The 24,624-nt window shown below is 39.8% G+C and overlaps 1 protein-coding gene across 2 annotated transcripts in view; it reads right to left on the bottom strand.

Annotated features, from left to right (window-relative positions):
- The window catches only part of NUP107 (nucleoporin 107), a 57,182-nt gene that overhangs the window by 24,630 nt on the left and 7,928 nt on the right, over positions 1 to 24,624 (bottom strand). For both annotated transcript variants that reach the window (XM_025403004.1, XM_025403005.1), the window contains 7 exons: positions 21,520 to 21,623; positions 17,585 to 17,712; positions 15,657 to 15,705; positions 9,812 to 9,883; positions 9,038 to 9,126; positions 5,653 to 5,731; positions 3,706 to 3,819 (listed from right to left, as the gene is read on the bottom strand). In XM_025403004.1, the coding sequence (XP_025258789.1) occupies positions 3,706 to 3,819; positions 5,653 to 5,731; positions 9,038 to 9,126; positions 9,812 to 9,883; positions 15,657 to 15,705; positions 17,585 to 17,712; positions 21,520 to 21,623 (635 nt within the window). The remainder of the gene's footprint in view (positions 1 to 3,705; positions 3,820 to 5,652; positions 5,732 to 9,037; positions 9,127 to 9,811; positions 9,884 to 15,656; positions 15,706 to 17,584; positions 17,713 to 21,519; positions 21,624 to 24,624) is intronic.

The following is a 24,624-nucleotide window of genomic DNA, read 5'->3' as shown; positions in this document are numbered from 1 at the left end:
TTTTTTTGAGACAGAGTCTCGCTCTGTTCCCCTGGCTGGAGTGCAGTGGCGCGATCTCGGCTCACTGCAAGCTCTGCCTCCCGGGTTCCTGCCATTCTCCTGCCTCAGCCTCCCAAGTAGCTGGGACTACAGGCGCCCGCCACTGCGCCCGGCTAATTTTTTTGTATTTTTAGTAGAGACGGGGTTTCACCGTGGTCTCGAACTCCTGACCTTGTGATCCGCCCGCCTCGGCCTCCCAAAGTGCTGGGATTACAGGCGTGAGCCACCGCGCCCGGCCTATTTTTCTTTCTTTTTAAAAATTTTTTGCAGAGACAGAGTCTCATTATATTGCCCAGGCTGGTCTCGAACTTCTGGACTGAAGGGATCCCCCCCACCTTAACCTCCCAACGTGTTGGGATTACAGGTGTGAGCCACCATACCTGGCCCTGTTTTTATTTCTAAAAAATCCCTTTTCTATTTGACTTTAGGCTTAACAATAGGTTCCCACGGCACCCACTGGCATTTAATTCTGCTAGAAACAAATGGGGTTAAAGAGGTTGATGACCTCTGATTTATGAAAAACTACTACAAAAACAGTCTCTAATGACAAGGCTGTTACTGCTCATTTACTCCACTGATAATACTGCATGTTCAACTTGACCAGTAAGTCAGTAAGTAAATGTGTTTATATACCAGTAAGGTAAATACATGTTTGTTGTTCCATCATCCCTTTAGGGAATCACCTTTTCCCCATTCTTAGCTCCTATGTTTTGGATAGGCCTGATCCCATTCCAGAACTCTAAGGTTAGGGATGTGAGCTATAGCAAGATTCACCATCAGGACTCTTGCTGGAGATACTGGGAAAGAAAATATACTCCTTTTACTGAGATTGCTAGCTGGCAGGAGGATGTAAGCTTGGAGCGTCTCATATCCATCTCTGATACAACATGGGGAGTAGCTTCCTGGGAATGAAGGCACAGAGAGTAGGGTAGAGCTATGGGTCTTGGAAACAGACAGTATCCTAGTGATATCTTTGGAGTCCCTGGATCCTGCTGAAAGCCAGCTATACCTTCTATACTTACCACTTCCATGAGCCAATGAATTCTCCTCTTGTAAGCATAAAGTAACTTAGGTTGGCTTTCTATCACTTGAACCCAGAAAGCCTGATTAATACAACCAGTTAAAGAATATCATACCCCTAACATCATTCTAAACTTGCAGCCTTTAAAATCTAAGAGAGCTATGTAGGAATTAACATGGAAAAATGCTTTGATAGGGTATCTTATAAAGGCAGGATAAAAACTCAATATATAATATTGAAAACATTATGCTAAGTGAAATAAGATAGTCACAAAAGCACATTGTATGATTCCACCTATACATCATAGAGATAGTAAGTAGATTAGAGGTTACAGGGGCTGATGGAAGAAGAGAATGAGGCGTTACTGCATATAATGGTTACAGTTTGTATTTGGGTTGACGAAAAAGTTTTAGAAACAGACAGTGGTGATGGTTTCCCAATACTGTTAATGTAATGAATGCCACTGAACTGCACACTTAAATGATTAAAATGGCAAATTTTGTTATATACTTCATTATACAATGATACACTTAAATGATTAAAATGGCAAATTTTGTTATATAATTCAATATATATTATACAATTCACAAAATGAATGGTGTCACTTGAAATGGGTGAATTATATGGTATGTAAATTTTATCTCAAATTACTATTAAAAAGAGGGAAAAAACTTGAATGTATACCATGACTGCAACTATCTTAAAAAGGAAGACAAAAGAAAAAGCTCTATAATTAAAAACAAAAAGCTCACTATCTGTGGTTTTTATAAAGCTAGTGAGACCTTGAGAATTTCTGTTTTTTGAGCCTTCAATAATATGACTGTATTTTTGTTTTTTAAAATAAATCCCATGGCCGGGTGCAGTGGCTCACGCCTGTAATCCTAGCACTTTGGGAGGCTGAGGTAGGCGGATTGCCTGAGCTCAGGAGTTCGAGACCAGCCTGGGCAACACGGTGAAAACCCGTCTTTACTAAAATGCAAAAAATTAGCCGGGTGTGGAGGCATGTGCCTGTAGTCCAAGTTACTTGGGAGGCTGAGGCAGGAGAATTGCTTGAACCCGGGAGGCGGAGGTTGCAGTGAGCCGAGATCGCGCCACTGCACTCCAGCCTGGGCGACAGAGCAAGACTCCGCTCTACAAAAAAATAAAATAAAATAAATAAATAAATAAAATAAATCCCTCGTTTACTATAGCAATTTCTAGTATCTTGCACACTGTCTAGCAGAGTGGCTGGAATTTACATATTTTCTGAATAAACAAATACATGGTATCAACTTTTTAAATTTAAAATATTTTAATAATAGAGACAGGGTCTTGCTATGGTGCCCAGGCTGGTCTCAAACTCCTGGCATCAAGTGATCCTCCTGCCTTGGTCTCCCAAAAATGCTGAAATTACAGGCATGAGTCACTGAGCCTGGCCAACTTCTTTTCTTAATAAAAACAGTAAGAATGATGCTTAATAAACCAAGATTTATCACTGTAAGAAATTATTACTGTAAGAAATTACATAAGAAATTAATATATGCTTATGGTTGATAACATAGAAGAGAACAAACAACACTTTGAACTAACATAGAATCTATCTAAAGACCATTGCAAAAAGTACTGTAAACCAAGTACAACATAATACTGAAGCCTGAAACTCCTACACATCACACTATCTCACCTAAAGAGCCATCTGGTAAACTGTCCAATTAGATACTTATCATTCTACATATAAGATATTAACTATCACACACATTTTTAAAAGGTAAGGTTAAAAGGAAGAAGTTCGAGAGCCACTGTAGCCTTCAAGTGCCTAAATAGTATCACCTAGAATTAGGGTTAGGTTTATTCTAAACTCTGAAAAATCAGCATCAGAAATAATGAAGATTGGGTCAGGTGCAGTGGCTCATGCCTGCAATCCCAGCACTTTGGAAGGCCAATGCAGGAAGATCACTTGAGCCCAGGTGTTCATGATCAGCCTGGACGAACATAGTGAGACTCCATCTCTACAAAAAATAAAAAAGTTAGTTGGGCACAGTGGCATGTACCTGTAGTCCCAGTTACTCAGGAGGCTGAGGCAGGGCTTGAGCCTGGGAGGTAAGGACTGCAGTGGGCCGTGATTATGTCACTGCATTCCAGTCTAGGTGACAGTGAGATCCCATCTCAAAAAAAAAAAAAAGAAAGAAAGAAAAAAAAAGAAAAAAAATTAATGGACATTGGGCCAGGTGCAGTGTCTCATGCCTATAATCCCAACACTTTTTGAAGTCAAGGCAGGAGGATCACTTAAGGCCTGAAGTTCGAGATGAGGCTGGGCAACATGGCAATACACGGTCTCAAACAAAACAAAAACAAAAACAAAAATCCCAAACTGAACAAAAAAATACATAATGGGGATATACTTAAGAGTATGCAGTGCAATATGGGGAAGAAAAGTATGACTTGTTATAATTTTCTATTAATTAGAGTTGTACAAACTAGATTACATTGCTTTCACAAGTTACGTGTGCCTTATCACCGGAAATGTTCAAACAGGAAGTTAGATCTAGAAATACCACGAATGGAATTACTACATTAAGAAGGCATACTAGGCAGCCACAAAAATCTCTTCCAACTCAGAGTCTATGACTTTTTGAAATTAAACAAGAAGGGTATACATGACTGACCTCTTCTGTCATTCCAGCACGGATTAGAGTGAAGAGATATTTGAGTAATCTAACTTCATCTTCTCTATCCAGATCATCAAGTGGCATTTTCTGTCTTATGGGAGCATCAGGATCCTGTAAGAAAAAAAAAGTCATCATGAACCATAAATCCTTTATACTTACATACATTTTACACATCATCAAGAGATGATAAACCTATCCTGAGTTTATATACAAATAAATTCATTTTTTCTTTTTTCTTTTCTGAGATGGAGTCTTATTCTGTCACCCAGGCTGGAGTGCAGTGGCATGATCTCAGCACACCACAACCTCCACCACCCAGGTTCAAGCAATTCTCCTGCCTCAGCCTCCTGAGTAGCTGGGATTATAGGTGCACGCCACCACGCCCAGCTAATTTTTGTATTTTTTATATAGACGGGGTTTCACCATGTTGGCCAGGTTGGTCTCAAACTCCTGACCTCATGATCTGCCCACCTCGGCCACCCAAAGTGCTGCGATTATAGGTCTGAACCACTGCGCCTGGCTGAAACAAATTCAGTTTCAATTTAGTTAAGTAACAAAGGGAATGAAATTGTCACAAGATTACAAGTGTTCCAAACAGCCACACAGTTGTCTGCTTCCCCACTTAAAACATACTCAGTTGGCCCACAAAGGGCATGCCTCAGTCAGGCAAGGCAGAACTACTACTAGCCTATCCCAGCCCAGGTTACACTAGAAGATGACTTGAGTTTCACTCTGTCATAGCAGCTACATGGTCAAGTCTAAACAGAATTAGACCTAGATGGAACATGAACACAAAGCAAAAACCTTCTGTTCTGTGACTACGAAGTGTTTACCTGGTACTTTTTGAGAACGTGTGGGAAGAGGGCCCATTAAGACCTATTTTGGGATTAATGCCATATAAAACACACCAATGCCTAATAAAAAAAATTTAAACAGATTTCTAATAAGTGCAAATCCCCCAAAACAGTTATTTCTACCTACCTTTTTTTCATGTGCCTCTAAGCATTTAGGATAATATGTTGTTCTCACTTTAGCAGCAAAGAGCACACGTGATCTACATGATGGATTTCCAATTGAAAACAATTTCAATGTGACTCAAGAAAGGAAGTAATTCTTACTCCACATGTTACTTAGTGTATGGTAATATGAATATCAATTCAGAAAATGGAATACATAATAGATCAGTTGGCTACTTTCAAAAGTATTTTGCAAACATATAATTCAATTTTGGAACATGGTCTCTTTCTGGCAAAAGGAAATCACCACTTTCCAGCTGGTAAGATTAAATGATTTTCAGCTGTTGCCCGCTACAATGTAATTTAGCTACAATCAATTTTAAGCTGTTAAGAGTAGTTTCCAAACAATTTTCTTTTTCTTTTTCCCAATTTTCATCAAAACCATTTTGTTACTAAACAGAATTCTAGAAGTTTTTTTCAATTGTTACTTATTTCTCTCACTTTTCACTATAAACATTTCACATGCCCTACCTGTCATAAAGCTTCATTCCTTTGTTTCTAGAATAATTCAGCTTCAGTTCTTTTCAAATCCACTGTTATTCCTACTACTCATATCCTAGAATAACCATTCTAACCTCAAACTAATAAGGCTTTAGTTTTTTTTTCACTTGCTTTCAACATAAAAGAGCTTTCATAGGTCAGTAACTACCTTACATAGGCAGAGTCAAATCTTAAGACCAAAATTAATTTGTTTTTAATGCTGGCAAGTTAAGTACACTTTCCACAACTTATTATTTACAATTCAAAGGTCACGGATATGTTTCAATATATTCCATCAGATTCCAATGCAACTTAGTTGTTTTACAGTAAAATGTTAGTGTGTGCAAACCTTTAGAAAACCAAAACAAAGATCCACGAGAAAAAATTCTCGGTCTGAAAAAAAAATCAGTTAACTTTGAAGGCAACTTTCATTTCAAAGAACATTTACCAATTCAGTGACAAGCGGACGAACACTTCCAACGTAAGAAGTCAGCTGCCGTTGTTTTAAGGTATGCAGAGTATTTTCCCTGAAAGAAATAATAAGTACCAAATTTTTTAAAGGGGTAATTTTAATAGGTCTATTTTTAAAAAACCAAATTAAGTCAAAGGAAGAAAGACTACAATCCCAGAAAAAACATGCAAAAATCCTTAATACAGAAGTACATTTTAGCTCAGATGACTAATGACGTTGAGGGCTTTTTCATGTCCTTACTGGCCATTCATCTATCTGGTTTTGTGAGGTATCAGTTCAAATTTTTGCCCTTTTTACTAGGATTATCTTTTTACTATTGAGTTATAGTTCTTTATGAACTACACATCCCAGTCTATGGCTTGCTCCCATTTATTTTCTTAATGGTGTTTTTTTGTTTTGTTTTGTTTTGTTTGAGATAGGGTCTTGCTCTGTCGCCGAGGCTAAAGTGCAGTGGCACAATCACGGCTCACTGCAGCCTCAACCTCTCAGGATCGAGTGATCCTCCCATTTCAGTCTCCTGAGTAGCTGGGACTACAGACAGGCACCACTATGCCCACCTAACATTTTAATTTTTTTGTAGAGATGGGGGTCTCACTATGTTCCCCTGGCTGGTCTTGAACTCCTGGCCTCAAGTAATTCTTCTGCCTCGGCCTCCCAAAGTGCTAGGATTACAGGTGTGAGCTACCACGCCTGGCCAATGGTGTTTTTTTAATGATACATTTTTAATTTTGATAAAGTCAAACCAATTTTTTTCCCTGATTATTGCTTTCTATGAGCTAAGAAACATCTATTCTCAAGTTACTAGGATATCTTCCTATGTTTTTCTTTAAAAGCCTTATGGTTTTTAGCTTCTACATTTAGGACTACAACACATCTTGAATTAATTGTTGGGTATGGAGTGAGGGAGCCATCAAGGTTAATCTTCTCTCATAGATAATATTTTTCTGCAGTTTGTAAAAAAGGCATTCCATTTCCTGCTGGATTGCTTTGACGTCTTTGTTGAAAACCAAATGACCATATCAGTGTGAATCTGTTTTGGGGTTCTCTGTTCTGTTCCACTGATCAGCAAAAAAAAAAGGAGATTAACTCATTAAAAATTATAAAAACCCAACAGGGCATTTTAAATAAAAAAACAAAAACCAACAAAAAAAACCCAAAAAACTTATTTTCTGAAAATGAAAACTTCCTTTCAGAAATAAATCATATCCACTTAAGATTTAATTTTTAACAAACGCTTAGTAGCAGTAATTTCCTAGTTAAGCAGAGAAAATATATAATTGACTTACAGACTTTGCACACACGTTACTGAATTCAAAGGCAATCTGACCTCTTTTTTTTTTGAGATGGAGTTTTGCTCTTTTTACCCAGGCTGGAGTGCAATGGCGCGATCTTGGCTCACTGCAACCTCCACCCACCGGGTTCAAACGATTCTCCTACCTCAGCCTCCTGAGTAGCTGGGCTTACAGGTGCCTGCCACCATGCCTAGCTAATTTTTGTATTTTTAGTAGAGACATGGTTTAACATGTTGGCCAGACTGCTCTTGAACTCCTGATCTCAGGTGATCCACCTGCCTCGGCCTCCCAAAGTGCTAGGATTACAGGCATGAGCCATCGTGCCCAGCCGCAATCTGACCTTTTAAAAATCTTTTGCAAATCTTACAATAAACTGTCCCTTTAACTTAGGGGAGCTTTCTGGCTTCAAGATTCTATAATAATTTAGAAGTACTGAAGAGTGTAAGCAAAAGCAGGACAAAACAAAACAAACCCACACAAGTAGCTAAAAACAGGACAGAAGTGATCTTCTTGACAGAAGATCATCTTCTGATATGTTCAATAATCTTACTAAGAAAAAAGCAGGCAGGCGATTGTTTGAAAACATAAATTGGACCATGTCATTCTTCTATTCTCAAGGTTTCCCATCACATTTAGAATAAAGTCCAGAATAGTCACATTGGCCTGCCTGTAAAAGCCCTATATCTGGCTTCCTCCAATTTTGTTTTCTACCATTCTTTTCCTTGCTGTGTTCCCACCGGCTTCTTTTTGCCAACACTTTATGTTCTCTGGGTCATTACAGTTTGTTTTCCTGCTCAGAATAGTTATCCCCCAGATTTTTGCATGGCTTGCCGCCTTTATTTCTTAAAAGTTTCTTACTAACTTAGAAAAGCCTTCTCTGGCCACCTCTTCAATTTAAAGTAGGACTCCCTGTCCTATCTATCCATTAACTCTAATTCTTTTTTTTTTTTTTTGGCTGGAGTGCAGTGGTGCGATCTCAGCTCACTGCAAGCTCCACCTCCCGGGTTCATGCCATTCTCCTGCCTCAGCCTCCCAAGTAGCTGGGACTACAGGCGCCCGCCACCACGCCCCGGCTAATTTTTTGTATTTTTAGTAGAGACAGGGTTTCACCGTGTTAGCCAGGATGGTCCTGATCTCCTGACCTCGTGATCCACCTGCCTCAGCCTCCCAAAGTGCTGGGATTACAGGCATGAGCCACAGCACCTGGCCTCTAATTCATTTTCTTCCCCAAAGCTCAGAATACCCAACAGAATATACATTCGTCTCTTGGTATCCATATGGGATTGGTTCTGAGACCCTACTTGAATACCAAAATCCAAGGATGCTCAGATCCTTTATATAAAATGTTGTATTATTTGTATATAACCTACACATGTCCTCCCATATACTTTATATCATCTCGATTACTTAGAATACCTAATACAATGTAAATGTTATGCAAATAAATGTTATACTATATTTTAAAATTTGTATTACTTTATCTTATTTTTATTGTTTTATTCCAATTGCTTCCTTTTTTTTTTTTTTTTTTTTTTTTAAGACGGAGTCTCACTCTGTTGCCCAGGCTGGAGTGCAATGGCGCAATCTCGGCTCACTGCAACCTCCGCCTCCTGGATTCAAGTGACTCTCCTCCCTCGGCCTCCCAAGTGGCTGGGATTACAGGTGTGTGTCACCAGACCCGGCTCATTTTTGTATTTTTAGCAGAGACAGGGTTTTACCATATTGGTCAGGCTGGTCTCGAACTCCTAACCTCGTAATCCACCCACCTCGGCCTCCCAAAGTGCTGGGATTACAGGCATGAGGCACCACGGCCGGCTTGTTTTATTCCAATTATTTCTGATCTGCGGTTTGTTCAATCCATGGATGTGAAACCCACAAATACAGAGAGCCAACTGTATATTTGCAAATTAGCTATCTAACTCTCTTAAACAATTATAAATTCCATAAAGGTGAAGACTTTATTTGTTTTGCTCACACTGAACAAAGTAAAAACTGAATAATACTTATTGAAAGATGAATGAACAACATCAACATTGAGTGACCTCAAGAATAAAAGTTTGGTAACTTACCAATATACTGATTTTGCATAAAACTCAATATTATCAGAAAATTCTCCAATTTCATCTTTAGCAATACTCTCTAACCAATCTACCACCAGCTAAGAAAGAAAGAAAAAAATAGTGTTAACTACCAAATCTATTCGTGTTTTATTTGTAGTGGCACTACTACCCTTAATTCAAACAGTTTCAGATTTTTTTTTTTTTTTTTTTTTGAGACAGAGTCTTGCTCTGTTGCCCAGGCTGGAGTGCAGTGGCATGATATAGGCTCACTACAAGCTCTGCCTTCTGGGTTCACGCCATTCTCCTGCCTCAGCCTCCTGAGTAGCTGGGACTACAGGCACCCGCCACCCCACCCGACTAATTTTTTTGTATTTTTAGCAGAGACGGGGTTTCACTACGTTAGCCAGGATGGTCTCGATCTCCTGACCTCGTGATCTGCCCACCTCGGCCTCCCGAAGTGCTGGGATTACAGGCGTGAAGTTTCTGATTTTAAAAATACCAAGTAACAATTTTTCCAAACACTATTTTTACTTTTTTAAGATAAATAAATATTATGGCAAAAGAATAAAATTTTCTACAGGAATAATCATTTTTAACAGACTATTCCTGAAAATACTAGGGCTATTACTTAAAAATCAAAGAATAAGGTTTCTAATTCCTTTTAATTGCAAATAAAAAGATCAAGTAGAAAAAAAATTCAGAAAAGTTTTAAGTTAAAAAAAACTTCAGTACTTAACCTTTTCTCCAAGTTTCATAAAAAAAATTTTAAAATTCTAGTCATACCTGACTTTGTCGAACAAGTGAATCCCTCTGAAATAACGCTTCCACAACTGTTTTTTCACTGGCATTAAGAGGCTATTATGAAAAATATTTAAAGGATAAACAGAACAAAAAGAAGATGCTGTAAGAAATATTATTTTAACAGAAAGATAAAAAGCCAGTAAGAAACAAGTACAGTTAATCATCTATACATAAACATTTTACCACATAGTAAATCTGTATATTCATCATTGAAAAGCATCTATTGTATAAATTCCAAACTGCTACATCAATTGTAGCTGCTCTTACCTGGTATTTTGATTCTTTACACTTGAAATTTAAAATTTCATTTTCCCAGAGATGGTGTTTTGGGGAAAAATAAACACAAAATAAAACAAACAAAAAACTTTAATAGGCCAGGCGTGGTGGTTCACACCTGTAATCCCAGCACTTTGGGAGGCTGAGGTGGGCGGATCACTTGAGGTCAGGAGTTCGAGACCAGTTTGGCCAAAATGGTGAATCCCCATCTCTACTGAAAATACAAAAATTAGCTGGGCATGGTGATGCAAGCCTGTAATCCCAGCTACTCGGAGGCTAAGGCACGAGAATCACTTGAACCTAGGAGGCAGAGGTTGCAGTGAGCTGAGATCACGCCATTGCACTCTAGCCTGGGTGACAGAGCGAGACTCCCTCTCAAAAACAAAAAACAAAAAACAAAAAAAACCTGTAATAAAGGGCTGAATACAGCCATGTCACATGCTAGAAACTAAACATTTAAAAACTTTAACATTCTTTATAGTCTATACAGAAGTTGATAAGTAATAAAAGCTAAGAGCAATTCAAGGCTCTTATAACCAACTTTAAAAGACAATTTAATGCAAATATTAGCAAGTAATACTAAGCAGTATATTAAAAGGATAATATATTGTGAGCAGTTCAAGAATGGGTCAAATTAATTAATCCATTTTATCCATGGGTTAAAGGAGAAAAGCTACATGGACTTCTTAACAGGTACCAGAATATTTCATAAAAATATCCTCGTAAATTTTACCTTGTCATTTTGATGTGAAAAAATATATATATCTTCATAAGTTAGAATTAGACTAACTGAAACCTCTAGTAAACATATAGTCATCCCTTGGTATCCATGGGGGATTGGTTCCAGGACCCCTCGTGGATACCAAAATCTGTGGATGTTCAAGTCCCTTATATAAAATGTTGTAGTATATTTTATTTAATTATTTATTTTTTGAGACAGAGTCTTACTCTGTCACCCAGGCTGGAGTGCAATGGGCCTGATCTCAACTCATTGCAACCTCTGCCTCCTGGGCTCACGTGATTCTCATATCTCAGCCTCCCAAGAAGATGGGATTACAGGTGCCTGCCACCACATCTGGGTAATTTTTGTATTTTTAGTAGAGATGGGTTTTACCATGTTAGCCAGGCTGATCTCAAACTACTGGCCTCAAGCAATCTACCTGCCTCGGCCTCCAAAAGTGCTGGGATTGCAGGCATGAGCCACCTCATCTAGCCAAAATGCTGTAGTATATTTTACATCATCTCTATTGGACCTGGCTGTGATAAAAAAATAATGAACAAAAACAACAACAAAATCATCTCTAGATTATGTATATCTAATATCTAATATAATGTAAATGCTACATATGTAAATAGTTGTTGTATCACTTATGGAATAAAGATTAAAAACATCTGCACATATTCAGTACAAACCCAATGATCTTTTTTTTGAGACAGGGTCACGCTCTGTCACCCAGGCTGGAGTGCAGTAGCACAATTACAGCTCACTACATTTTTTGACCTCCTAGGCACAAGCGATCCTCCCATATCAGCCTCAAGTGTAGCTGGGACTAGGTGTGCACCACCATGCCCAGCTAAGTTCATCACTTTTTGCAGAGACAGGGTCTTGCTATCTTGCCCAGGCTCCTCTTGAACTCTAGGCTAAAGTGAGCCTTCTACATTGGCCTCCCAAAGTGTTGGGATTACTGGCATGAGCCTCCATACCTGGACTTTTTTTTTTTGACAGTTGGAGAGCTAGCTGAGGTTTTATTTTGAAAAAAAAAAATTGAATTGTTTTATAGCTGTAGGCATGGGCAAGGGGGGTAACCCCAGGCAGTAAACTCCCCCCACGGGTGGGCAGAGGGCTAGGGCTGAGCCTCAGGTGGGTCTCCTGTTCCCTGTGCTCCTCTGCACAGCAGCCTCTCTGGGGCAGCTGCAGAAGGGTTAGGCTAGGAGAGGCTGTCACAGCTGTTCACTTGGTCAGGACGTCAGAGGACTAGGACACCACTCAATGGATAGCACCACAGATGTGTCTGAGATCTGGGACTGCAGCTCCCTGATCTCCTCTTCATACAGTTGCCTGACGAAGTTGATCTCTTCAGTTAGCCCTTCCAGGAGAGACTACAGCTCTACCTTGTTCTTGTAAGCTTCATCCACATCCTTCTTGATGAGGAAAAATTCATTCTCCATCTCTGTACACTTTTTGATCTCATCCTCATACTTGTTCTTGAAGTCCTCCACCAGCCCCTGCATGTTATCAAGCTCCACCTCCAGCTTCAGCTTCTGCTTGTCCAGCTGCCAGCAGAAGGTTGTTGATGTAGCTCTCGAACATGTTGTCCATGTTGCTCCAAGCCATCTGCTGCTGCTGCAGGGGCCCCCACTTGGTCTCCAGCATCTTGTTCTGCTGCTCCAGGAACTGTACCTTGTTGATGAAGGAGGCAAACTTGTTGTTGAGGGTCTTGATCAGCTCCTTTACCTGGGTGCACACTGCTTGGATGTTGGGGTCCACCTCCAGGTTAAGGGGGCTCAACAGGCTCTGGTTGACTATGACGGCAGTAATGCCTCCCACACCGCTGGCCCTGCCAAAGCCTCTACCCAGGCCACCCCGGAAGCTGCTGCTGCCCACTTGGGAGAAGCCTGAGGAGCTGATGTGGGCACCGGGCCCACTCATGTAGGTACGGCTACTGAAGTCCCAGGGGCCAGAGGTGGACAGCTTGTGGGACTTCTGGGTCACCCTGATGGACATGGTGGGGGCAGGAGTGAAGGCAGGCAGGCTGAGCCAGGTGGAGATTCAAGAAGGAGCAGAGAAGCCGCTTCTTGGTGATTCTTTATTTTTTTTTTAAAGAATACTTTTGATCTGTGGTTGGTTAAATTCATAGATGTGGAACCCACATATAAGGAAGGCTGACTATACTTAACTGTAAATTGAGATACTCCCTTTAAAATCCAGAAGATGAAGAGTAAGAGTTCATTATTATTCAACTTTACTTTGAAAATTCTAGCTAACATAATAAAACCAGGAAAAGAATTAAGTTAGCAATAAGTATGGAAAAATAGTCAAAGTCATCACTACCTGTAGATAACAGAATTGCCTGGAAAATCAGAGGAAACCTATTAAAACTAGTAAGTGAGCTCAATAAATAGCCAAATATGACAGTCTTCCTAGATGTGCATGTTACTTTATTGGAATGAAGTATTTGTGGGACAAACAAATTAAAAGATTGGAAAGATATTAAAAAATATTTTAAGTGAAAAAGTAGCCTTGGAGTTTGAGACCAGCCTGGTCAACAGAGTAAGACCCCCCATCTCTATAAAATATAAAAAAGAAATTAGCCAGGCATGGTGGTACACACCTGTAGTCCTAGCTACTTGGGAGGCTGAGGCAGGAGGCCCACTTGAGCACGAGAGTTCGAGGCTGCAGTGAACTATGATCATGCCACTGCACTCTGGCCTGGGAGACAAAGTGAGACCATGTACCCGCCGTGCTGGCCACCCCCCAAAAAAGAAAAAGAAACAAAAGAAAAAAAAAGCAGTCTAACAGATACACATAAAATATTTATTATAAATATACATTATCTTTTTAAATTATATAACTTGCTTCAAATATGAGTTACTTCTGGGCAAGGCATGGTGGCTCACGTCTGTAATCCCAGCACTTTGGTAGGCCAAGACAGGTGGATCACTTGAAGCTAGGAGTTCAAGACCGCCTGGACAACATAGTTAAAACCCTGTCTCTACTAAAAGTACAAAAATTAGCTGGGTGTGGTGATGCATGCCTGTAATCCCAGTTACTAGGGAAGCTGAGGCATGAGAATTGCTTGAACCCAGGAGGCAGAGGTTGGAGTGAGCTGAGATCACGCCACTGCACTCCAGCCTGGGCAATAGAGCAAGATCCTATCTCTTAAAAAAAAAAAAAATTACTTTTAAAAATCAGAAAATATAAAGAAGTTAAACCCCAAAAAGGCATCTGGTCTTGGTGGTTTAACAGGCATAAATGTGTACATATTTTTTCAAAACAGATATAGCTGGTTATTTTGGAAACAAGTCTGATCCAGAAACGTTATTTGCTGCATTTAAAAATCATCTGAGGCTATTTGCATGTTTCTTCCCCAAACCCTCAATCCAGCCAAGTCCAGTTTTACCACCCAAGGTCCTTTCAGGATCCCAGGCCTGGAGGCTGTAGAAGACAGCATTGAATCCTAAGGGCAAAAGGATGGTGTTTACTTGTCCAGACTTTCACACACATACATATGTATGAAGAAAAACATTCACTGCATTTTTTTTTTTTTTTTTTAAGAGATGGGATCTCACTCTGTTGCCCAGGCTAGAGTGCAGTGGTGTGATCATAGCTCACTGTAGCCTTGAACTCCTGGGCTCAAGTGATCCTCTGAGCTTAGCCTGACAAGTTGCTGGGACCACAGGCATGTGCCTCTATACCAAACTATTTACTGCATTATTAATGGCTACAGTAAGAATACTAGTAACAACCTAAATATGCAGCTGAATATCTCAAAAAATTTCAGTACATTTATACTCTGACATAGTATGAAAAAATATGGTAAAACCTAGATGAATTTTAAAAAAATCTAACAAATATTAATTTTAAAACTCTCAGTATAAGCCGGGTACAGTGGCTCACACCTGTAGTCCCAGCACTGTGGGAGGCTGAGGGGGCAGATCACAAGGTCAGGAGATAGAGACTAGCCTGGTCAATATGGTGAAACCCCATCTCTACTAAAAATACAAAAATTAGCAAGGCATGGTAGCACAAGCCTGTAGTCCCAGCTACTTGGGAAGCTGAGGCACAAGAATTGCTTGAACCCGGAAGGCAGAGGTTACAGTGAGGCATGATCGCACCACTGCACTCCAGTCTGGGTGAGAGTGAAACTCCATTTCAAAAAAAAAAAAAAACCTCTCAGTATAATGTATAAATGAAATCAATAATATTATGTTAAAAAGCAAATACGTGTGTGTATACAAATATGTGCGTGTATGTTTGTATATATGTATGTATCCATAAAGATGCATAGAAAAATGTCTGGTAGGATATATACCAAAACTGTTACACTAGTCAGTGGGATAAAAAGGGACTTTTACCTTTAACTCTCTAATATAAATCAGTATTTGATTATTTTATGAGATTGAACCTTTTATTTACTTGTGAAATCTTTAAAATGAAGAAACTCAGCATGGAAGGTTGAAAATAAATCCTGGCTGGGCACAGTGGCTCATGCCTGTAATCCCACCACTTTGGGAGGCCGAGGTGGGTGGATCACCTGAGGTCAGGAGTTTGAGACCAGCTTGGCCAACATGATGAAACCCCGTTTTCTATTAAAAATACAAAAAATTAGCTGGGTGTGATGGGGCACGCCTGTAATCCCAGCTACTCAGGAAGCTGAGGCAGGAGAATCACTCGAACCCGGGAGGTGGAGGTTGCAGTGAGCCGAGATCGTGCCATTGCACTCCGGCTTGGGCAACAAGAGTGAAACTCCATCTCAAAAAAAAAAAAATCCTATTAGTAGCATTTTAATTTTTATGTATTTATAAAGGAAAAAATTAATATAAAACTTACAGTAACTGCAAGTACACTTTCCTCTTCTAATGCAGACTGTATTCTGTCTCTGGGGAAAAATAACACAAAATAAAAAAGCCTTATTTCACATGAATATAATGAATTCACCACTGAGCATCTGACAGAAGGAAACTCTGGCTAACTTCTTTTTAAAATATTTTTATTATTTATTTTTTCAAATATGTATACCTGTATTTTTGTAAACAAAAATGGGACAACATGCCAGGCACAGTGGCTCATATCTGTAATCCCAGCACTTTGGGAGGCTGAGACAGGCAGATCATTTGAGGTCAGGAGTTTGAGACCATCCTGGCCTACAACAGAGTGAAACCCCATCTCTACTAAAAATACAAAAATTAGGCAGGGCACAGTGGGTCATGCTTGTAATCTCAGCACTTTGGGAGGCCGAGGCAGATGGATCACCTGAGGTCAGGTGTTCGAGACCAGCCTGGCCAACATAGTGAAATACTGTCTCTACTAAAAATATAAAAATTAGGCCAGGTATGGTGGCTCACACCTGTAATTCTAGCACTTTGGGAGGCTGAGGTGGGTGGACCACTTGAGGTCAGGAGTTTGAGACCAGCCTGGCCAACATGGCAAAACCCTGTCTCTACTAAAAATACAAAAATTAGCTGGGCGTGTTGGCATGCGCATCTAATCCCAGCTACTCGGGAGGCCAAGACAGGAGAATCACTTAAACCTGGGAGGCAGAGGTTGCAGTGAGCCGAGATCACACCACCGCACTCCAGTCTGGGCAACTGAGCGAGACTCCATCTCAAAAATAAAAATAAAATAAAAATACAAAAACTAGGCATGGTGGCCAGCATCTGTAATGCCAGCTACTCAGGAGGCTGAGGCAGCTGAATCACTTGAACCTCAGAGGCGGAGGCTGCAGTGAGCCAACGTTGTGCCACTGCACTCCAATCTGAGCGACAGAGCGAGACTCTTTTTCAAAAACAAAAACAAAAAATGGCAGAGGGGACATCATTTATATATTAATATGAAATTCCGTTTTCATATAACAATATGTCATGAATATCTTTCCATGTCAATGAATATACAAAAATGGTAATTTATTTATTTAAATTATTATTTTTTTTTTTGAGATGGAATCTCACTGTGTCACCCAGGCTGGAGTGCAGTAGCACAATCTCGGCTTGCAACCTCTGCCTCCGAGGTTCAAGTGATTCTCCTGCCTCAGCCTCCCAAGTAGCTGGGATTATAGGTGCCCACCACCATGCCTGGCTAATTTTTGTATTTTTAGTAGAGACAGGGTTCTACTATGTTGGCCAGGCTGGTTTTGAACTCCTGACCTCAAGTGATCCACCCGCCTTGGCCTCCCAAAGTGCTGGGATTACAGGCCTGAGCCACTGCGCCCAGCCCACAAGTGGTAATTTAAAATGGCTGCAAGTTATTCTGGTTGTAACAGGGCTGCTGTAATTCATTTAACCAATTCCTTAGTAGTAGTTTTTAATTTTTTGAGATTTAAAAGTTTTATTCATATGTGGTTGTATATATTTCTCATTATTTCCTTAGGTTAAATTTCTAGGCATAAAATTTCTAGATTCAAGGATATGTACATGGTATAATCTTTGTCTTCTGGAAAATTTGGTTAACTTCTTTCAAACTTCCATATTACATGAAGTCTAACTTTCAGCTCTTTTCTTAATTTAGCCTAAGTATTGCACTATTTTTAGTACTTTCCTTCAGTCTTTACACACATCCAATTTTGGTAACTACCAGCTTTATGATCTGATATCTTCCTCTTCCCTCATAACTCACTCTTGACAACTAAGGTATTAGAAATGATAAGCATCAAAAATAGTAAAACCTATTTCCAAGTACAACCTACCCTAACTTTTAAATTAATCTGCCTTTTGGTTTATTACCTTATGTTTATTTCACTTAAGAATTCTAGACGCCATTACCTATACAAAGAAGCCAGCAGCCTCCATGTGACCATCTCCTGCTGAAGAAGCCAGAGCATACTGGCTGTTTTTGAAAATTTTTGAAGTCCAGGTGTTGCTCGACTCACTATTTTACTCAGTATATTCACCTGAATAAAAAACACAGACATAAAGAGGTTAATTTTCTACAATTTTGAGTCACAGATAAGTTTGTATTTGAACAAAGTGCTAAAATAATTGTATTTAATAAGTGTATATTATAAAATTGCCTTCTCTATTTTGTCTTTTTAAATTAAATGTAATGTGATGTTGCCACTAGAAATGGATCTAATTTGGAACAAGGTGTGTTTATCTGAGTATATACATGTCTAACATACTCTTGATTTCAGATCCAACAGTGGCAGTGATGGGATATTTTTTTCTCCCTGTATATCTACCCAGAGGATAACTTAAATCAAACCTATACCTGAAAAAATCATAACATAAGCCAACATTTTAGCAATTGAAATTTTAAAAGTTATTTTTAAATTATGTTTGAAAAATTTGTATCAGGTAACTAATCAAGAAAGATATTTTCCTAAGATAGGCACCAAAAACATTATCATTTCTAAACAAAACTTCACCAAAGTCCTTCCTCATTCCAAAATAGTGGTCTTAAACCTTTTCAGAGGCTGGGCACAGTGACTCACACTTGTAATCCTAGCACTTTGGGAGGCCGAGGCAGGTGGATTGCTTGAGGTCAGGAGTTCGAGACCAGCCTGGCCAACATGGTGAAACCCCGTCTCTACCAAAAATATAAAAAATTAGCCAGGCGTAGTGGTGCGTGCCTGTAATCCCAGTTACTCAGGAGGCTAAGGCAGGAGAATCACTTGAACCCAGGAGGCAAAGGTTGTAGTGAGCAGAGATCCTGCCCCTGTACTCCAGCCAGGGCAACAGAGCGAGACTCTGTCTGGGGAGAAAAACAAAAACAAAAACACCTTTTCAGGACTGAGGCACATGTGAAATGAATGGTACCCCTAGAAACACACACACAATTGTTCACCAGGAGGTTTAACGACCCAGGGTAAAGAAAACCGAACCAGGGTAAAGAAAACTGTTCTCAAAGGTTATTAACAGTACCTCATTATCTTATCAAGGGAATTAAGGAACAAGATTACTCTCATTCAGAACACCACAATGGGTTTTCCCACCCCTTAATAAGTATTCACAAAGTAATGTTACTACTGTCTTTAAGACTAGTGCTTCATAAAAGTGTTATCTGCACTTCATTCATTACATTCTCAGTTGGAATCCTGACTCCAGTGATTCACTAAGTGATCATTATTGCTTTTGTTATTTAGTGAAGCTACTGCATTTATAACAGAACAATTCAGAGGTCAATTATGAAAACATGAAATGATAAAAAGTTGTCTATTACTATTATTTCAATTATTACTGAATGCAGTATTTTCTTGAAGTCTTTCCTCTTTTTAAAAACAGACTTCTTTAGTGTAGTTTTATTTTATTTTATTTTATTTTGAGACGGAGGAGTCTCACTCTGTTGCCTAGGCTGGAGTGCAGTGGCAGAATCTCAGCTCACTGCAACCTCCGCCTCCCAGGTTCAAGCGATTCTCCCACCTCAGCTTCCCGAGTAACTGGGATTACAGGTGCCCACCACCACACTTGACTAATTTTTGTGTATTTTTAGTACAGATGGGGTTTCACCATGTTGGCCAGACTGGTGATGAACTCCTGACCTCAGGTAATCCACCTAACTCGGCCTCCCAAAGTGCTGAGATTACAGGTGTGAGCCACTGCACCTGGCCTAGTTTTAGAGGCACAGCAAAATGGGGCAGAAAGCAGAGTACCCAAATATCTCTTCCTCCACACAATCACAGCCTCCCTCACCATCAATATCTAACAATAGAATGGTACATCTGTTACAACTGAGGAACCTATATTGATACATCATTATCCCCCGAAGTCCATAGTTTACATTAGGATTCATTCTTGGTGGTGTACATTCCATGAATTACGACAAATGTATACTGACATGTGTCTCCCATTATAGCACAGAGTAGTTTCAATGCCTTAAAAATCTTGTGTTCTACCTATTCCTTGCTCCCTCCCCACTAACTCCTGGCAACCGATGATCTTATCACTGTTTCCAAGTTTTGCCTTTTCCAGAATGTCATATAGTTGTAATCATATAATACGTAGCCTTTTCAAATTGGCTTCTTTCACTTAACAATATGCATTTAAGGTTCCTCCATGCTTTTTCATGGCTTGATAGCCAGTTTCTTTTCAGCATTGAATAATGTTTCACTGCTCAGATGTACCAGTTTATTCATTCACCTACTGAAGGATATCTTGGTTGCTTTCACGTTGTTATGAATAAAACTGTAATAAACGTCTGTGTAGGTTTTTGTGTACACAGTTTTCAACTCACCTGGGTAAATATCAAGGAGTTTGCTGGATCATATGACAATAGTATGTTTAGTTTTGTATGAAACTGCAGACTGCCTTCCAAAGTAGCTATAGCTGTTTGCATTTCCACCAGCAATGAATGATAGTTCCTGTTGCTCCACATCCTCTCCAGCATTTGGTGGTGTCCTTTGGATCTTCATCATTCTATTTCTTCTTTTGTTTGTTTTTGCAGAGATGGGGTTTTGCTATGCTGCCCAGGCTGGTCTTGAACTCCTGGCCTCAAGTGATCCTCCTGCCTTGGCCTCCCAAAGTGTTGGGATTACTGGCGGAAGCCACAGCACTGGCCTGGATCTTCATCATTCTAACAGGTATATTGTAGTATCTCTATTTTAATTTGCAATTCTCTAATGACATATGATGTAAAGCATCTTTTCTTTTTTTTTTTTTTTTGAGATGGAGTCTCACTTTGTTGCCCAGGCTGGAGTGCAGTGGCTCAATCTTGGCTCACTGCAACTTCCACCTCCCAAGTTCAAGTGATTCTCCTGCCTCAGGCTCCCAAATAGCTGGGATTACAGGTGCCCACCACCACATCTGGCTAATTTTGTATTTTAGTAGAGACAGGGTTTCACCATGTTGGCCAGGCTGGTCTCAAAACTCCTGACCTGCAGTGATCTGCCCATCTCAGCCTCCCAAAGTGCTAGGATTACAGGCATGAGTCACTGCGCCTGGTGGATGCATTTTTCATATGCTTATTTGCCATCTGTATATCTTCTTTGGTGAGGTACCTGTTCCCATCTTTTGTTCATTTTTTAACTAGATTGTTCATTTTCTTATTGTTGAGTTTTATTTTGTTTAAGTTCCAGGATAAATGTGCAGGAAGTGAAGGTTTGTTATATAGGTAAACGTGTGCCATGGTGGTTTGCTGTAACTCATCAACTAGGTATTAAAACCAGCTTGCATTAGCTATTCTTCCTGATGCTCTCCCTCCCCCCACCCCCCTTCTTATTGTTGAGTTCTACATATTCCTTGTATATTTTAGATTTTCCTTGAGACAGGGTCTACTCTGTCACCCTGGCTGGAGTGCAGTGGTGTGATCACAGCTCACTGTACCCTCAAACTCGGGCTCAGGCAATCCTCCCAACTGAGCCTTCCAAGTAGATAGAATCACAGGTACATAGCGCCATGCTTGGCAAATGTATTTCTTGTAGAGACAAGGCCTTCCCATGTTGCCCAGCTTGGTCTTGAACTGCTGGGCTCAAGTGATCCTTCTGCTTTGGCCTCCCAAAGCATTGGGATTACAGGTGTGAGCCATTGCATCAGGCTGGATTCTCCTTTTGTAAAGCAGCAGAATCCCTTTTTCTCCCAAAGAAATCTTATATGGGCCCTCAATATGTAAAATGTAGAGATGCTCTAGTTGACTTTCCCTCCATTCCTGCCACTGTTCCCCTAAGACATCTCCCTTAAACACTATGAAAATTAGGAGATTCATGCTGTTTATAAAAACTAAAAATACTGAAGTTTGACTAATGATGGACTGAAATTTAGCTTACCTGACTACCACAGATGTTTTCATACTCTTCCACAAGATCAAAAACTGTACTCGAAGAGTGCTTCAGAAAAGACTGCAGGAAATCAGAAAACATACTCATGGATGCTAGAATACATCAAAAAAAAAAAAGAAATAAAGAAAAGTTAAGTGACATACTTCTAGGTAATTGTTTGTTTTAAAATTTATTTATGTTTATTTATTTATTTTTTGAGATGGAGTTTCACTCTTGTTGTCCAGGGTGGAGTGCAATGGCATGGTCTCAGCTCACTGCAACCTCCACCTCCCAGGTTCAAGTGATCCTCCTGCCTCAGCCTCCCAATTAGCTGGGATTACAGGCATGCACCATCATGCCCGGCTAATTTTTGTATTTTTAGTAGAGATGGGGTTTCATCATATCGGCCAGGCTGGTCTCAAACTCCTGATCTCAGGTGATCTGCCCACCTCAGCCTCCCAAAGTGCTGGCATTACAGGTATGAGCCACCGCACCCAGCCTGTTTGAAAATCGAAATAGCTACAAGTCTTTTATAAATTCACTGCTATATTAAAAAAAAAAAATTTTTTTTTTTGAGACAGTCTCATTCTATCACCCAGGCTAGAATGCAGTGGCATGATCTCAGCTCACTGCAACCTCCACCTCCCAGGTTCAAGCAATTCTCCTGCCTCAGCCTCCCGAGTAGCTGGGACTATAGGCGCACGCCACCACGCCTGGCCAATTTTTTGTATTTTTAGTAGAGATGAGGTTTCACTGTGTTAGCCAGGATGGTCTCAATTTCCTGACCTCGTTATCAGCCCACCTTGGCCTCCCGAAGTGCTGGGATTACCACACCTGGCCTTAAAATTTTTTTTAATTGGCAAGATACATATAATATAAAATTTATCTTAATCATTTTTCTTCTTTTTTTTTTTTAAGAGAGGGGGGCTCTTGCTCTGTCACCTAGGCTGGAGTACAGTGGCGCAATCATGGCTCACTATAGCCTCAAACTCCGAGGTTCAAGCGGTCCTCCCACCTCAGCCTCCCCAGTAGCTGGGTCTATAGGTATATCCCAGCCACCATGCCCAGCTAATTGTTTATTAGTCTATAGAGAGAGTCTTGCTACCTCCTGTCTCAGCATCCCAAAGTGGTAGGACTAAAGGCATGAACCACTAACCCTGGCTTAATCATTTTTAAGTGTATAGTTCAGCGTCAGTAAGTACATTCACATTGTTGTGCTACCACCACCACTATGTATCCACAGAACTATTTTCATCTTGTAAAACTGAAACTCTGTACTTAATAAACATTAACTTCCCACTCCCCACTTACCGCAGCCCCTGACAATCATCCGTCTACTTTGTCTCTACACGTTTTGACTCTTCTAAATATCTCATGTAAGTGGAACCACAGAGTATTGCCCTTTTGTGATTGGCTTATTTCACTTAGCATAATGTTCTCAAGGTTCATACATGCTGTAGCATGTGTCAGAATGTCCTTTGTTTTTGGCTGAATAATATTCCATTGCATGTATAGATCACATTTTGTTCCCCCCATTCATCTATCAACAGGTACTTGGCTTGCTTCCACCTTCTGGCTACTATGAATCATGCTATGAACATGCATATACAATTATCTCTGAGACTCTGCTTTCAAAGCAGATATATATATGTCTTTTGGATATATACCCAGAGGCAGGTTTGTTGGATCATATGGTAATCGTATTTTTAATTTTTTGAGGAACTGCCATACTGTTTTCCATAGCAGCTGCACTATTTTACATTCCAACCAATAGTGCACAAGGATTTGAATTTCTCCACATTGTTGTCAATACTTGTTATTTTCTGGGTTTTTGTTGTTGTGTTGTTTGTTTTCTAGTAGCCATACTAATGGGTGTAAGGCAGTATCTCATATCTCACTGTAGTTCTGATTTGGATTTTCCTAACGATTAGTGACATTTGAGTATATTTTCATGTGCTTATTGGTCATTTGTATATCTTCTTTAGAAAAGTGTCTACTCTATTTCTTTCCTTCTTTATGTATTTTTTGAGACGAAGTTTTGCTCTTGTTGCCCAGGCTGGAGTGCAATGGCGTGATCTTGGCTCACCACAACCTCCACCTCCTGGGCTCAAGCGAGTCTCCCGCCTCAGCCTCTCGAGTAGCTGGGATTACAGGCATTCGCCACCATGCCTGGCTAATTTCGTATTTTTAGTAGAGACAGGGTTTCTCCATGCTGGTCAGGCTGGTCTTGAACTCCCAACCTCAGGTGATCCACCCGCCTCAGCCTCCCAAATTACTGGGATTACAGGCATCAGCCACTGCATCCAGACTGTGCCTATTCTATTTCTTTGCTCATTTTTAAATTGGGTTGATTTTTTTGTTGTTGAGTTGTAGCAGTTTTCCATAGATTTTGTATATTAACCCCTAATCAGATATGATGTGCAAATATTTTCTCTCATTCTGTGGATTGCCTTTTCACTTTGCTGATTGTATCCTTTCATGCACAAAAGTTAAAAATTTTGATGTAGCCCAATTTATCTATTTTTTTCTTTTGGTAAAGGTCTTTTAAGATCTCAAAGATATACTACTTATTTTATAAACAATTACTTAAGAAATTGAGCCAGATTTTAAAATACCTGAATTATATTTTAAGCACACCATTACAAAGTAGTGGAGAAAGTTATAATACATACTAAATGGCATGTTCCACTCTGGGAAAATACAGGCACTTGGCCTAAGTAGAAAGTATTTTGAGTCACTTAATATGAGTACCTATTTTTAACAGACACTACAAGAAAGTAGTAGTTACCAAAGTGTTAAGAGCAGGGCTCTGGAGCTAAACTGCTTAGTTTCAAATCCTGATACCATCACTTCCTAGCCAGGTGGTTTGAGGTAAGTTACTTAACCACTTTGAGCAGTAGTTTCCTTTTCTCTAAAACGGGAATAATTATTGTACCTATTTAATGGACCACCATAAGGATTACATGAGTTAATGCTTGTACAGTGGTCATAACACTATCTGAAAAAAAATAACCGTATTAGGGTCCAGGACAAAACAAAACACATCAACAATGTTAGATTAAGAACCAAACCTAAAGAAAGAGATGCACTTTTTTTTTTTTTTTTTTTTTTTTT

The sequence above is a fragment of the Theropithecus gelada genome, chromosome 11, assembly GCF_003255815.1.
Source record: "Theropithecus gelada isolate Dixy chromosome 11, Tgel_1.0, whole genome shotgun sequence".
In the NCBI taxonomy this organism is placed as follows: domain Eukaryota; kingdom Metazoa; phylum Chordata; class Mammalia; order Primates; family Cercopithecidae; genus Theropithecus; species Theropithecus gelada.
This window is presented reverse-complemented; position numbering and strand designations above follow the sequence as displayed.